At 41.1% G+C, this 15,716-nt stretch overlaps 1 protein-coding gene across 2 annotated transcripts in view; it reads left to right on the top strand.

Moving 5' to 3' along the window:
- The window catches only part of ASIC1 (acid sensing ion channel subunit 1), a gene marked incomplete at its 5' end in the record, with an annotated part of 428,906 nt that overhangs the window by 13,882 nt on the left and 399,308 nt on the right, over nt 1-15,716 (top strand). For both annotated transcript variants that reach the window (XM_082248466.1, XM_082248465.1), the window contains one exon: nt 186-551. In XM_082248466.1, the coding sequence (XP_082104592.1) occupies nt 193-551 (359 nt within the window). The remainder of the gene's footprint in view (nt 1-185; nt 552-15,716) is intronic.

Genomic DNA, 15,716 nt, shown 5'->3' with positions numbered 1-15,716 from the left:
GAGTGAATGTGTCAGTGGAGCTGTCAGGGACTTTTCAGGGATGTGTATCGGTGGCCCGGCTGTTCATCTACAAGTCTCCTTGTACCTTGGTAGTACCTTCTTACCCAAAGTATAAATGGAATGTATGATATATGAGCAAAGAGATAAAGGCTTTACCAGGTGACACCTTTTGTTTGTCTTTACAGTGTCCGAATGGATGTGAAGGAACCAGAGGAGCTGGGCAATCCCCAGCCGGTCTCACTTCAGGCCTTTGCAAGTGGCTCCACTTTGCATGGCATTGCTCACATCTTCTCATACGAGCGCTTCTCATGTCGGCGGATGATCTGGATATTGTGTTTCCTTGGCTCCTTGTCTCTTCTGCTATTTGTGTGCACTGAGAGGATCATCTATTACTTTGATTACCCGCACGTCACCAAACTGGATGAGATTTCAGCTGCCAGGATGACCTTTCCAGCTGTGACCTTCTGCAACCTCAATGAGTTCCGCTTCAGCCGAGTGACAAAGAATGACCTTTACCATGCGGGGGAGCTACTGAGCCTGCTCAACAACCGGTGAGAGTAACTGCATAAGACACGTCAACTTTTTGCTTATGTATTTACTTTTGTAGTAGTTTCTATTCACATACACCTTCTTTCTTCTACAGCAGAAGCTATTTGGTCTATACAGTAGAAAAGCAATAGAGATAGCAGAAATTGCAAAAGCTTTTTAGCCAATGGCCTAGAAAATCTGAGTTTTACTCAAGAATGTTTGTCTCTTTCCTCCCTAGTAGCAAGAAATGCTACATAATTGTAATCAGGTAATAAGACAGATGAGGAAATCATGCTCAAAAGTGGATGATATCAGCAGAGAGCGTCTATAGCAGTGATGGCGAACCTTGGCACCCCAGATGTTTTGGAACTATATTTCCCATGATGCTCAACCACACTGCAAAGTGCATGAGCATCATGGGAAATGTAGTTCAAAAACATCTTGGGTGCCAAGGTTCGCCATCACTGGTGTATAGCAATAGCATACTCATACATCCTAACTGTCCCTCATGGGGAAAGATTGTCCCTCTTTGGGAACCAAATATCTCCCTGTCCCTCTTTCCTTCTCAGTTGTCCCTTATTTTGGACAGATGTGTAGGCCTCTATAATAAATGCAATACTCAACTACCAAAAGTGTGACATTACACTAAAACTTTTACGCCAGTACAAAGGAAACATAGGGGTTGATTTACTAAAGGAAATAGACTGTGCGCTTTGCAAAGTGCAGTTGCTCCAAAGCTTAATAAATGAGTAGAAGCTTCACTTTGCAAAGAATAGCCAATCATATGCAAGGAAAATAGAAAAAAAAAAATTTTTCCTTGCATGTGAGTGGATGATGAAAGTCAGCAGAGCTCTCCGTCATTTACTATGCTCTGGAGCAACTGCACTTTGCAAAGTACACAGTTTATTTAGTAAATCAACCCCGTAGTGATGAAAATAGCACTTGTGAGTTTAGCCAATCATTGTTTGCCTAATTCTTCATGAGCCACGTAACTGGGGACGTGACGGAGGTGTGTCCTTTGCCTACACATAGAAAAGAGGGGGGTTTTTGGTTGAGCTGACCCTTGTGTGCCATAATCCTATTAATTAGAGAAAAAGAAACTCCATGATACAAAACAAGTTTGCTCAGGGAGATAGAGATTTGGTGGACTTTAAAGGCACATATTGAAGTAGGCAAAAGACTACCATAGATATAAAAAACATATATTCTTTTATTTAACCAAAGTTTTTTTTAAAAAGAACAAAAGTTCAAAAACACAGAATTATACAATGACATACATATTATTCGAAATAAGAACATTTATCATATCTATAGGTCAAAATATTAGATATACAGATATTGTAGTAGTTACACTTTGTGAGTATTAGGATAGTGGTCTGAAGAGGTCGACGCGTTTCGCCTTAGCTTCTTCTGGACCTCAGACGCAAATATACAATTTATCTCTCTCAAAATGCAGAAAACCATGTGATCCGTGGTCATCAGTATCAGTATATCATATTGATCATAGAGTAATAAAAATGGGAAGTGAAGAGGGAGAGAGCCAAGGCCCAAAAAACTGGTGGAGTAGGCCACCTCAATTCCCACACTGGAATCTATCGAGGATTCAGGTCGGGATCAGAGCAATGATATGGAGGCTGCTATTGGTTGTATCACATGAAGGTCTTTGTATCCTTCTGTTTAATCTTAGACCATATTGGGACCCAGTCCCCTTATAGCAGTAGATATAGGTGTCTTGTAACGTTGGATGGAAAAATTCCCCCCAGACTTGTAGTATATCCAATAGTAGAGTATATTCCAGTGTAAAGCAATGATATTATAGAATTTACAGCTGAAATAACTTGTGAATATAGTTCCCAGGGATAGAGAAGGTATAGTCATCTGGTTCAAAAGGGGGCGACTGCGCCAAGAGCCTCCATCATACCTTCTCTATCCCTGGGAACTATATTCACAAGTTATTTCAGCTGTAAATTCTATAATATCATTGCTTTACACTGGAATATACTCTACTATTGGATATACTACAAGTCTGGGGGGAATTTTTCCATCCAACGTTACAAGACACCTATATCTACTGCTATAAGGGGACTGGGTCCCAATATGGTCTAAGATTAAACAGAAGGATACAAAGACCTTCATGTGATACAACCAATAGCAGCCTCCATATCATTGCTCTGATCCCGACCTGAATCCTCGATAGATTCCAGTGTGGGAATTGAGGTGGCCTACTCCACCAGTTTTTTGGGCCTTGGCTCTCTCCCTCTTCACTTCCCATTTTTATTACTCTATGATCAATATGATATACTGATACTGATGACCACGGATCACATGGTTTTCTGCATTTTGAGAGAGATAAATTGTATATTTGCGTCTGAGGTCCAGAAGAAGCTAAGGCGAAACGCGTCGACCTCTTCAGACCACTATCCTAATACTCACAAAGTGTAACTACTACAATATCTGTATATCTAATATTTTGACCTATAGATATGATAAATGTTCTTATTTCGAATAATATGTATGTCATTGTATAATTCTGTGTTTTTGAACTTTTGTTCTTTTTAAAAAAAACTTTGGTTAAATAAAAGAATATATGTTTTTTATATCTATGGTAGTCTTTTGCCTACTTCAATATGTGCCTTTAAAGTCCACCAAATCTCTATCTCCCTGAGCAAACTTGTTTTGTATCATGGAGTTTCTTTTTCTCTTTGCCTACACATGTTGTGCTAAGGGGTGTGCCTCTTTTCAATCTCAGAAAGTTGGGAGGTATGCATACCCTGCAACCTTTATGGCACTCAGCAGCAAAAGGGCCCAGTACTGTTTGATAATGCATTGATTTCATAAGAACTGATAGCATTGGGAAAACATTTCTGGATGCAACAGTTTTATTATTTTACATTGGGCACTATAGTTCATAGTTAATTGTTGTATTAGATCTTAGGGTGATACAGGTCTGCAGAGCTACATAGAAACGTTGTTATGGGGCTCTGTCTGATAGTTATTATTCCTATGTCTTTTACTCCTAAAATTGTTCTGCTTTAATTATTTTATATACCTATTACATGACCAGCATGAAAAAATAACATCTCCTAGGGGTTTTTTGTAGTCCACGGTACTGTTTTTTAATACAGAGATGGTGGAGTGTGCTAGCATTGGTCATCAGAGCGATCAGTGATCCCTATGTTCAAGCCTGCTAAGATCGGCTTAATTTGCTATAGTTCAGATGAAAGGGGGGAAAGTATATGTTGTCATATGTAAAAACACTGCTAATATACAAGCTAAGTAAATCAGAGGTGGGGGACTTGAGTCACATGACTTGACTTAAGTCACACTTAAGTCACAAGTTTGAGGACTTGAGACTTGCTTGACCTAAATTAATAAAAGACTCAACTTGACTTTGACTTGGTATTCATGACTTGAGACTTGACTTTGACTTGAGACTTATGACTCGAAATTACTTTACTTTTTTAAGTTATTAAATATTTGCATTTTCTCAAGATGTGTTAAAGCAAAATGAATGTGCCTGTTATGTTTCTGACACCACAGTCACTTAAAACACCTCAGTGTGTTCTGATTTTTAGGACACTGGCTGTTTACCAATGAATACTTAACATGTTTTTAGTGACTGTGGTGTTGAAACATGACCAGACAAAGGATTTTGAGCTGTTTGGGCATTCAAAGTGTTTCTTTAATATGCCAAGAAAATAGCACTAAGCAGTTTTATTAATGTTGAAAATAAAACAAAAACTTTCCTGACCACTGACTATTAACTGATTTAAAGGTGAAAATTGGGGTAGATCAGTATTTTGACTTGATTTGTGACTTGACCAAAATAAAAGACTTGACTTGACTTGCTTGACTTCTAGCAGGGACTCAACTTGACTTGCTTGCTTTTCGCCACAGTAACTTGGGACTTGCTTGAGACTTGAAGGTTAGGACTTGAGACTTGCTTGTGACTTGCACATGTGTGACTTACTCCCATGTCTGAAGTAAATACTTCAGTGAATAGCCTCAATGCATATTGCTGTTATTTTCTTGGTTTCAGACAAGAGCATTGCTAGACCTTGGCGCCCGGGGCATGTGCTGCAGGTCTTCTTTACAGTACTTGTTGCTGTCATTCCCAGAATGACCCTGTACATACACATCTGTCATTCCTTGTTGGTCTTTGGTTCTGAGATTTGTGTATCTCGCTCAGTATAAATGTATATATTTGCATCCTTACCAGTTACTGCATTTTCCCTAACAATTCTTTACGACTCAGTTGGGTAGATTATTTAGTGAATCTGGAATTTTAATGAATTGCTAGATTTCTATGTTCCCCTGTACTTTGCAATGCCTATTCCTTTTTTCACTTATGTGATTTCTTCAACTTCAAGCAGGCTATTACATTAAATACACTTCACATAACCTTAAAGAAATGAATAGACCTTTGAAACACTGTGCCAAAAAGTTGACAAATACTTGAAATATTTGTTTAAACCAGCATTTGACCACAAGCACCTCTTTCGCATTGCTGCTCCGCAAGGCAGGGTATGTCACAGCTAAAGGTAACTGGATATAAAATTACAAATATGACCCAAAGATTTTTTGTAATGCTAATAAAAGGCATTTTAAATGGCTAAACTGGGGAAATACAATAAATGTGGTGGAAGCTGTGGCATTTCAAAGTTATTTTGGCTATCCTTCTGGGTGCCATGGTTCTCTGGCTTGGTGCTAGTGTCTAGGTGCCTAGCAGTGCCCTAGGCCTTTAAGGCTCCTAGGAACATCCTTGTTTGTGGTTGTATTTTAAAGTGGTTGTAAGCCCTTACATATACCCAGTAAAGTGACTTGCCTCAGGTGATACACAGGGATTGGCTGTTACTGAAGACACTTAGCCGTTACTCACGGCGTTCCTTTCTCATGAGCTGACAGACTGCTGGTTTTTGACTCGTTTTTGCCTGTTTATAACTTATCGAAGGTATATTTTAAATAAAAGGACTTAGATGTTAGCAGTCTTCACTATGCTTGCTCATTTTTTTTTATTCCCGATCCATTTGGAGCTGCTGCTGAGCAGCCACCGCCTATCTCGGATGCCGGGTTATTTTGTGCTTTTATGACCATTCTAATGTATGGGCTATGGTATCTGGTAAGAAGCGTATGCTAAGTGTTTGTGATTGGCGGTGGATTTCATCAATCAACATTACTTATACACTTTTTTGCACTTTATGGACATTCTTGTTTAATTCTGAAAAGGACTTTTTCATTGAAATGCCTTTTTTACATTCACCTAACACTGGATTTTGCACCTATTTCATTATATCACTTTCATATGAATGATTTTTTTCAATGATCTGTTTTGCTCATAATTTATTCACTGCATGTTTAGTTGTTTTCATGTCACATTATTTACCATATGATTATTCATAGAAAGAATTTAGCACTGCTTCCTTTTTATATTGATACACAGAGATTAAACAAATCCTCCTACATAAGTTGTACCTGTTTATCTGCAGTCTTATTTTCTCTACATCCATTCAAAATGTAGAATTTATAAAGCTAGAGAAAAGAGCTGTCAGAAAAAAAGGGGTGGAGAGCTGAAGTAACGCTCTGCCATAGGCGCGCACACCATAATCACCCCATGTGGCACAGTTTCCCCCTGATATTTCACCAAAGCCACCTAACAGAGCTCCTAAAAAAACTGTAAAAAAAAATAAAAATTTTAAGTTAAAAAACTACTGCAACTGTCCACTACCCTAACGACACTAATCTCTGTCCTGCTGACACCGCCCATTGCTCTACTGACCATGGGTCCTGCTGGGTCCATTGGTCCCAGGCGGCACTTTGAAAGGGGCAGCAAATTGACGCCAAAGAAGATTTTTTTTTTCCAGCAGTTTGGTGCGCACCGCCGGCAGCAGTTCAGATGTACAGCTTTCCTCCACCTGGTCCAGTGGCGCAGCAGGTCTGTCCCTTCCATCGGATTGCAGCACTCCCCCCTCCCCTATCTTATTTACACAAGATGGGAAGTATGGCAGGTCCGCTCAATGGGCAGGACTTTTCAAATTCAGAAGCAGTTGATTGGTTACTAGACAGCGGGGATGTCCCAGCAATCAGTCACCTGCCTTCCATATGAAAAGTCCCACCTTTTGTCCGGACCTGCAATTCTTCCTGTCTTGTGTAAATATGGTATGGGAGGGGGAGTGCTGTGGTCCTATGGAAGAGGCAGTCTGTAATATCGATGGATGACTGTGATGGGGGGGTATGTGATGAGGGGGGTCTGTGATGGGGGATCTATGATAAAGAGGAGTCTGTGATGGGGGGGGGGAACTGTGATGGAGAGAAGTCTGTGAGTCTGTGATGGGGGGGGGGGAGGGATCTGTGATGGGATGGTCTAAAATGAGAGGAGTCTGTGATATGGAGTTTGGGGTTTGGAATTGAACATAATGGTAAGTCATATCATTTTGCATATACACAAGGTGCTGTTGCATGTAAATCTGAATTCCTGATACATTTTATTTTAGTTTTATTATCATGATATAAAATATTGGATGTGGGGGCTTTTTGGTGGGCAGGATTTTATTTTTTTTAAGTTGGGGGGGGGGGGCATTTCATTCTTGGACCCAGGCAGCACAATATCTTGGGCCAGCCCTGCTACTGACATTGTCAGTATATATACACATGCACACACACGTTTGAGCTTACCCTAATGCAATAGGCTGTACACACCTATGACTCTGCAGAGCTCAGTAAGGAGAGCTCTGAGAGCTGATTGGAGAGAAGAGACACATTCTCTTCCAGTCAATCAGCTAAAGGGCTCTCCCCTGTCATCTTTTGTTCTCTTGGTGTCAGGAAAACTTATCAGAAGTGATTTGCTGAAAGCAGGGGATTGAAGCAGCAGACAGAAACAGTGGCGGCCGGTGCACTGGGGGCGCAAGGGCGCCGCTCCCCCTATCCATGCATCCGGCCCCCTAATCTACATGCAGAGCGCCGGACGCATGGATTTAATTTCAATGGGGTTTTTTTTTTAAAGCATGTGATTAGAGCCAGAGGCTTTAATAGGCTTCAAAAAAAGGGTGGGCTCGGGGTGCAGGGCACTGCACCCGAAGCCCACCCAGTTGTGTGGCAATAGCGAATGAATATTCACTATTGCCACACTGATGCTCCTCCTGAACAATCAGGAAGCAGGTCCTGAGACCCATTTCCCAATTGGCCGAAAGGAAAAGCCATGCTATTGGCCAAGGAGCGGAGGAGGGAGGAGACTGAGGGGGAAGCCGCAGCCGCCGCTGCTGCCCAGGGTGAGTGAGCCGGCGACCGAGGCAGTGCAGGCTGGAGCTGGTGGGGGACCAGCGACCAGGGGGGGGGACAGTGCAGGCTGGAGCTGGTGTGGTCGGGGGGGGGGTATGGTGTGGTTCGTCTGCCGCCCCCCGGCCCATGGAGTACCAGCCGCCACTGGACAGAAATTACACTTAGTGCTCTGGATTGAGACAAGTACACATTATAGAAGGATATCTTCTATTGGACCTTCGTTGTCCAATTACAGTCCACTGTGGGCTCAGTGGGTGAGATTGTTCCAGAATATAAATGCTTCCTCTCTGACATTTATGTCAAGATTCTTAATTTATAAATATCATATTAAATCTGATAAAATATCAGATAAAATCAGGACAAGACTATGTTGCTTACTGCTCATTGTAAAATTTTGGCAAGGGAGTTCATATAGTTAATATTGCCATGCATTGTAGTAGAGATATAAAAAAAAAAGGTATTGCATGTGTGTCTGTGTGTCTTTATCCAGCAAAAATGGGCCTCTTCAGTGCACTGCTTATGTTCAGAAGGGGGTTTTAAGCACATGATAAATATGTTTGTGTTGAGGCAGACAGCTGCTAATTTATGTGTTGCCAAAGCCCCTTACTTCCCTTGAAGAGGTTTGGCATAGGGCACAACCTGGCAGACCCATGGAGCTTATAGGCTGAAAGGAAAGCGAATTGCTTAAGACTCAGAAGTGCTTCAAACCTACCCTATTGATGTGCTAACACCTCTATTCCTTTATTAACATCCGATATTCAGTATATGAAGCACAGTTCTCAGCACTATCCTAATGAACATTTCCATTGAACACTGATCATCCTTAATATTTCCACCAACATTTAAACACTGCTTATGATTAGATTGTCAAATTAATTTAATTCAATGCAATTTATAGAGAGAAGAAAACAAGCCTACAATGAAACAAATGAAAGACTCATAATAATAACTGCATTAATGTGCTCAGTGCAGTCACAAAATCAATATATGTCCTGGGGGAGAGTATTATAATACAAAGAAAAACACCTTGACATAAAGACAGAAATGCAGGCTTAAAGGGAAGGACAAATGTTCACTGATTAAACAAAAAGGACTGAGCATGATTATAATGATGTGAAGGCTTTCTATCATATCACAAGGAAAGTAAATGTGCAATTGTACATTGAACAATAATAAAAAGACAGAGAAAATGATTGTAGAGAGAAGATGTAATGACAGCAGCTATTAAAGTGAAACAACGAAGCCTGCCCCTCAGAGTTAAGTACAGAGTCATAGGAACAGACAGCAGCGGGCAAACAGTGACTAAACCTGTGTTGCCTGGCATTGGTGATGCAGTAACAAGGATAACTCATAGCCGGGGTGGGGAGAAGCTTGGAGCTTGTTTAACCACTTCTGGACCGGAAGGATTTGCCCCCTTATTGACCAGGCCATTTTTTGCAATTCGGCAATGCGTTACTATAACGGACAATTGTGCGGTCGTGCGACGCTGTACCCAAATAAAATTGATGTCCTTTTTTCCCCACAAATAGAGCTTTCTTTTGGTGGTATTGGATCACCTATGCAATTTTTATTTTTTATTTGCTAAAAACAAAAAAATCGTAACAATTCTGAAAAAAATATATATATATTTTTCCCTTTCTGCTATATAAAATCCCCCCCCCCCCCCCATTATTTTAGGCCAATTTGTATTCTGCTACATATTTTTGGTAAAAAAAAAAAAATTTGATTGGTTTGCGCAAAAGTTATTGCGTCCACAAACTAAATAAAAAAGATTTATGTCATTTTTTCTTGTTACTAGTAATGGTGGTGATCAGCAATTTTTAGAAGGACTGCGACATTGCGGTGGATAGATTGGACCCCTAACTGACATTTTTGACAATTTTGACATTGCTACAGTAATCAGTGCTAAAAATATGCACTGTTACTGTAATAATGACACTGGCAGGGAAGGGGTTAACCCAGGGGCAATCAAAGGGTTAAATGTGAGCCTAGGGGGTGTTTTCTATCTGTGTGAGGGATGGGCTTATTGAATCAGCACAGGGACCTGTGTTCCTAAATTGGAGGAACACAGGAGCCCTGTGATGATAACTGACAGAACAGCAGTCTGCTGTGTTTACAACGGCAGACCACCGTTCTGTCTTCCTGGGGAGTGATTGCAGGTGCCCCAGCCAGTCTGCTGCAGTATATCTGCGGCGGGCGTTCGGCAAGTGGTTAAAGAATGCTTGAAGGCAGGTGGAATGGGTGGTTGGGGATATACACCCCCCCCCCCCCTCCGTGCCTAAGGAGCGATTACACTGTTTATTCACATTGTTGGAGGCAGATGTTCAATAGATAGCCCAATCTGCATCATAAAGAGGCCATGCATTATGCCTCGTACACACGATTAGATAATCACTTTCGAATTGATCGCACGATAATCTGATCGTTAGTACACAGCTTTCGACAGCTGATCACGACATTTCGTCCAACAAAATCTGAAGGGACAAACACGAAAACTTTTGTCGTACGATAGCCTAGTAAACGACAATCGTTTAATCAGTACAGTATGCAGACGCTAAAGATCGAAAGACAAAGACTACGCATGATCAGAAACACGAAAATACCCCGGAAAAAGCCTGGCTGCCATTGTTTTTGTTTTGCACTATCCGATACGTAGCTACACAACTAGGAAGCTTTTCCATAATCGTACAGAAAAAAATCATACGTTTGAATTCAATACTAGTATCATGCAAAATGCAAACGGGAATCAGGAATCAATTTGGTAAGGAGAGGTCATCAATTCATCACCCCTTCAATGGGTCAGAGCTCTGTAGGCACTGAAGAGTCATAAACATCAGGATCTGTATTTCAAATGCAGATATAACATCGATCCTACCACTGCGCCATAGTGAATATCACTCCAAATACAAAAATTAAACAATAAATAAGTGAATATACATATATGTGTGCATATACACCAATATATATATATATATATATATATATATATAGCTGCCACTTTGAAAACCAATATATCAAAAAACAAATTCACCAAAATATGTATGGTAAATGGCAGCGCTAGAGAAGAGAGAAATCAAATCTCATCATGACCTGTGCATGAACAGTGTAAACAAATTAATCAAAAAATATTGACAAAATAAATTATCACTAAATTGTAAAATATAGTCCAAAGAACATATATGAGCAGGATATTTCCAATGATTGGTCCATGATGAATATATAAAGTTCTTAAAATATCTCCACACCATCCCATGTGATAAATGTTCCACCACTTCCCCATTGGGTTCAGACTCACCAGATACGTCTGCCACACATTCTCATGTTTGGCAAATTGAGCATTGTACCCTGTAGGGTTGCAGCAAGAAACCTCAATAATCAGCCAATAGCAGTGAATTACAAGTCGCTCATGTGTAGGAGAAAAAAAAGAACTCCGATATGCAATATGTATTAACACCAATAATTTATTAAAATAGATCCTTCAAACATTAAACTCACACATTTCCCAATATAAAAAAGCATTAAGTAAATAGTAAATCGAAAACTGGCACATCCCAATCCCGATGGATACAGCGTGAAGTTACTAGTATCTCACCCGACCAATGTAGCCCTGCCGGAACGTCACTTCCCATTTCTGCATCACTTCCCGTTTCTGTGTCACTTCCCGTTTCTGTGTCACTCCCGGTTTCTGTGTCACTTCCCGTTTCTGTGTCACCCCTCGGTTTCTGTGTCACTTCCGGTTGCCATGCAGCCACGTCCCCATTTTTTTTTTTTCCACTGAAGATTTATAGTACTGGATCTCTGGAGGGTGATAGTCTACTAAATGCATGGCTAGGAGAACAGCTGCCTAGTAGTTAGAAGCAGTGCCGGGACAAGGTCACCTAGAGCCCAGGGCCAACATACCAAACTGCGACCTTCCCCTAACTAATCTGCATGCTTACCTCTCAGTACAAATCAGCCTCCCTGCTGAAATTCTCCCTACCAGCACAAATGTTTGCCCCCCCCATCCCCCTTTCAAGCGCAAATCCTCTCTTTCTCAAATTTCCCCAGCATGAATCCCCCACAAAAAAAATCACCCCTCATAGCACAGGTCCTCTACCCCTCAAATTTCCCCTCGAAGCACAAATCCTCTCCCCCTACTCGGAATCCCCCCTCCCAGCACAATTTCTCACCCCAACCCCCCCCCCCCCCCTCCTAGCACAGATCCCCCCCCCCCAAATTTACTCTTCTAGCATAAATAGCCCCCAATTATCCCTACTAGCACTACCCCCCCCCCTCAAAATAAAAACATTACCCACCTAGCACAAATTCCCTTCCCCTCCTCTGCCATATCACCTCCCAAAGCCCCCCCTCCCCCTCCTAGCACAAATTCTATTCCCCATCCCCCCTCCCAACACAAATTCCCCGAAAAATCACCATTCCCAGCACACACCCCTAATTTCCAATCCTACAACAATTCTTAGCCCCTGCCACCCTCCATTTCTCCCACGCCAAACTCCTCAAGATTCCCCCCCACCTCACATAATACTACAGTGCCCAGGGCAGCCGTCCCTTCTGCCCACCCCCTGATCCTGGCGCTGGTTAGAAGAGTGACTCCCACATAAAGAACCCCTTTACTTAGGAGCTGATGAAAGGACATGCTTCACATGATCTCCTTCATGTAAGTACAAGACTCCTGTTCTTACTAGTGTTTGCTGTCGTTTGCTGTTTCCTACAGTACAGAAGTGAATGTGAAGAAGTTGGCATGTTGCTCTATCTGCTGGTTTCTTTAAAAAAAAAAAACTCCTATAAAGGAATAGTTATGTTGCATTCTTCTCTTTGTACCTGCAGATCTAGATCTGAAAGTAACCGACATAGGGGCTGATTTACTAAAGGCAAATAGCCTGTTCACTTTGCTAATTAATTTCCCCCAGAGCTTAGTGAATGAGTGGAAGCTCTGCTGACTTCTATCATTCATTCATGTACAGGCAAAAAATGCTTTTTTTTTTTTTTTTTTTTGCACGTGATTGGGTAAACATTGCATAGTGAAACTTCACCACCATCAGAATAGGATAGATATTGTATTTTTCCTGACTTGTCTTGCCACAGCCCACTGTACTTTCACATGAATTGACCACACTTACGTGGCCAGAATGTTGTACATTGTGACATATCGCAAGCATACTGGTGAGATACTCTTCCTTCTTTTTTCTTTATTTTTGAGGGATAAGAAAAATACACAAGGGTTTTTTTTAATTCCTAAAGAGCAGCTGTCCATGTGCTATCTTCCCTTCACTTGATCCTGGCCAGGTTGAGCGAATGTCACCTGCAATAGTACTACTGGTAAAATTGGTAAAGCCGCCCATCCATGCCAGTATGGGATTACTCCTGTAAGAACCATTATAAAGATGGATTTGGTTTTTTAATAAAGGTTGAGCATTCAGAATGATTTTGCTGAAATTTTATAAAAGATTAGTAGGGCAGTTGCTGCTGATTATACATGGAGGTAATATTTGGCAGGGTATGCAATGATCACTGAGCACCTCGAAGTGCCCCTGATGCAATTTCCCATTGAAATACTGTAATTTACTCACACCGGGTTTCTTATCAATTTTTTTCACTGTTATGCAGTTTAAAGAATTCCTGCTATCTCAGAAAGAAGCCACATTTATGAAGGATTTTACAAAACACAAAGTACAATATTCCTTTCCTAAACAGAAGGCATAAACAGATAATTACTTCTGACTTACACCCAAAAAACAATGGACCTTATCCTCATTTTTGAATTTTGGGGGGGGGGGGGGGGGGAGACATTTAAAAATTGTCTTAATTTCCCTGTTGCTAACTGTGCGTTCAGAACCCCTCGTCTGTAGTACACATACATTCTAGTTATACAGAGCCATGCATTACCACTTGGATACAGCTGTACCATACCTATGGATGGATTTGGTCTTTAAAGTGAACCTGTGCCCAGTCTATGCACACCAAAATAGACACATATTTTGTGAAAGCAGTAAAAGTACTTTTAAAAAGCACCCTTTTACATCTGCAGCTATAGCCGGTTACTTTAGGCATTGTGGAAAAAATCATCTTCAAAGTTTACAACAGAGGCTCTGAAATCCCCACTCCTTTCCCCTTTTTATGGAGAGGAGATCATGGGTAGCCTGTCAGCCCTCCAATGTAAAAACACAATGGAGTTGATTGACTAAAACTGAAGAGTGCAAAATTTGGTGCAGCTGTGCATGGTAGCCAATCAGCTTCTAAATTCAGCTTGTTTTATGAAGTTTTGACAAAACAACCTGGAAGCTGATTAGTTTCTTTGCAGAGCTGCACCAGATACTGCACCAGGAAATCAACCCCAATGAGTCTTTCTAAGCTGTTAAAAAATATTAAAAGCGGTAGTAAACCGCAGTGTGACCAGCGGACCCGATCCGGCTAAATGAGTGGCCAGAGGTGCGATGACTTCACTCCTGCGCATGCGTGTGGGAGCCACCGTTTACAGCAAGGGCTCTGAAAATCCGGCATGGTATGTCGGACCTTCAGAGCGCATGTGCCGGTGACCTCACTGGCTGCATACAGAGTGAATATCTACTAAACAGTGCACATTTAGGAGATATTCACAGAACCTACAGGTAAGCCTTATAGTAGGTACCTACACGTAATCTGTAGCTATAAGTGGTAGAACTGAGTTTATTACCATTTTAGAATTTTTACTTTGTTCTTGATGATCATTGAGAACAAATTACTTCACAGTACAAACAGCTAGAGTGGTGAGGGATGGCTTGTTTTAAGCTCTTTTTATGGCCTTTTAAGAACAGGTAAATACTTTGTAGAGCTGGACCTTCCTGTATGCCGGACCTTTAGAGCGCATGTGCCGTTGACATCCCCTGGCTGCATACAGAGTGAATATCTCCTAAACAGTGCTCATTTAGGAGTTATTCGCAGTACCTACAGGTAAGCCTTATAGTAAGTACCTACAGGTAAGGCTTATAGTAGGTACCTACAGATAATGCTTACCTGTAGTTATAAGTGGTAAAACTGAGTTTACTACCATTTTAAAATCTTTACTTTGTTCTTTGAGGATCGTTGGGAACAAATTACTTCACAGTACAAACAGCTAGAGAGGTGAGGGATTGCTTGTTTTCAGCTCTTTTTATGGCCGGTAAATACTTTGCAGAACATGATGATGTTTTATGATCTATCATAGTACTTTGCAGGAAGGTCTTGTTGGCTTCTTTTTCTGGCTTCGTTTTTTGCCTACATCATCAAAGCTGACACTCAAAACAGAGAAATGTTCTGGCATTCTGGACATTCATTTCCACATTTTTGTTTTTCCATGCTAGTTTCTGATTGTTTATCTCCCATACATTATTCCACTATTGCAAAGAAGACAAAAAAATCATATCAGTTAAGAAATAAAGACTGTAAGGCTTACATGTTTGCTACTATATGCTTGATATATACAAAGAATATATAAAATCACGTTTTAGAGATGCTTTTGGCACACAATTAGCAGACCCTTTTTTTATAGGTAAACTCCTGCTTTGGAGCATGTGCAATTTTTCCTTCTTGTAGCATTTTGGAAAAATAAATGATTATGTATAATAATCTGTGTCCACTATCTGCCAAATTCACATAGCTTCTAGCCATGTTTGATACGGGTTGTCTGTTTTTCCGGTGTGATTTTGTGCCGTTTGCAGACTTTGTCTTTATTGCATCCTGGGCAGCTGCCCCGGCTGCCCTTCACTTGTTAGACCTCTGTCTCGGATGGCTCTGTCCTCCAAGCCTGTTAGTGATGCCTTTGTGAGTAAAATGCCAGGAAACACACAAGCCTTAATTGCAGAGCTTGTCATCTTGAGAGGTGTTTGTTAAAGCATTGTCGCTGTTTTGTCTGGCAGCGGCAGCTGGGGCAGAAAGCTGTGATATCAGATTAGGAG

Source organism: Pelophylax lessonae (assembly GCF_965119305.1).
Source record: "Pelophylax lessonae genome assembly, chromosome: 2".
In the NCBI taxonomy this organism is placed as follows: domain Eukaryota; kingdom Metazoa; phylum Chordata; class Amphibia; order Anura; family Ranidae; genus Pelophylax; species Pelophylax lessonae.
This window is presented reverse-complemented; position numbering and strand designations above follow the sequence as displayed.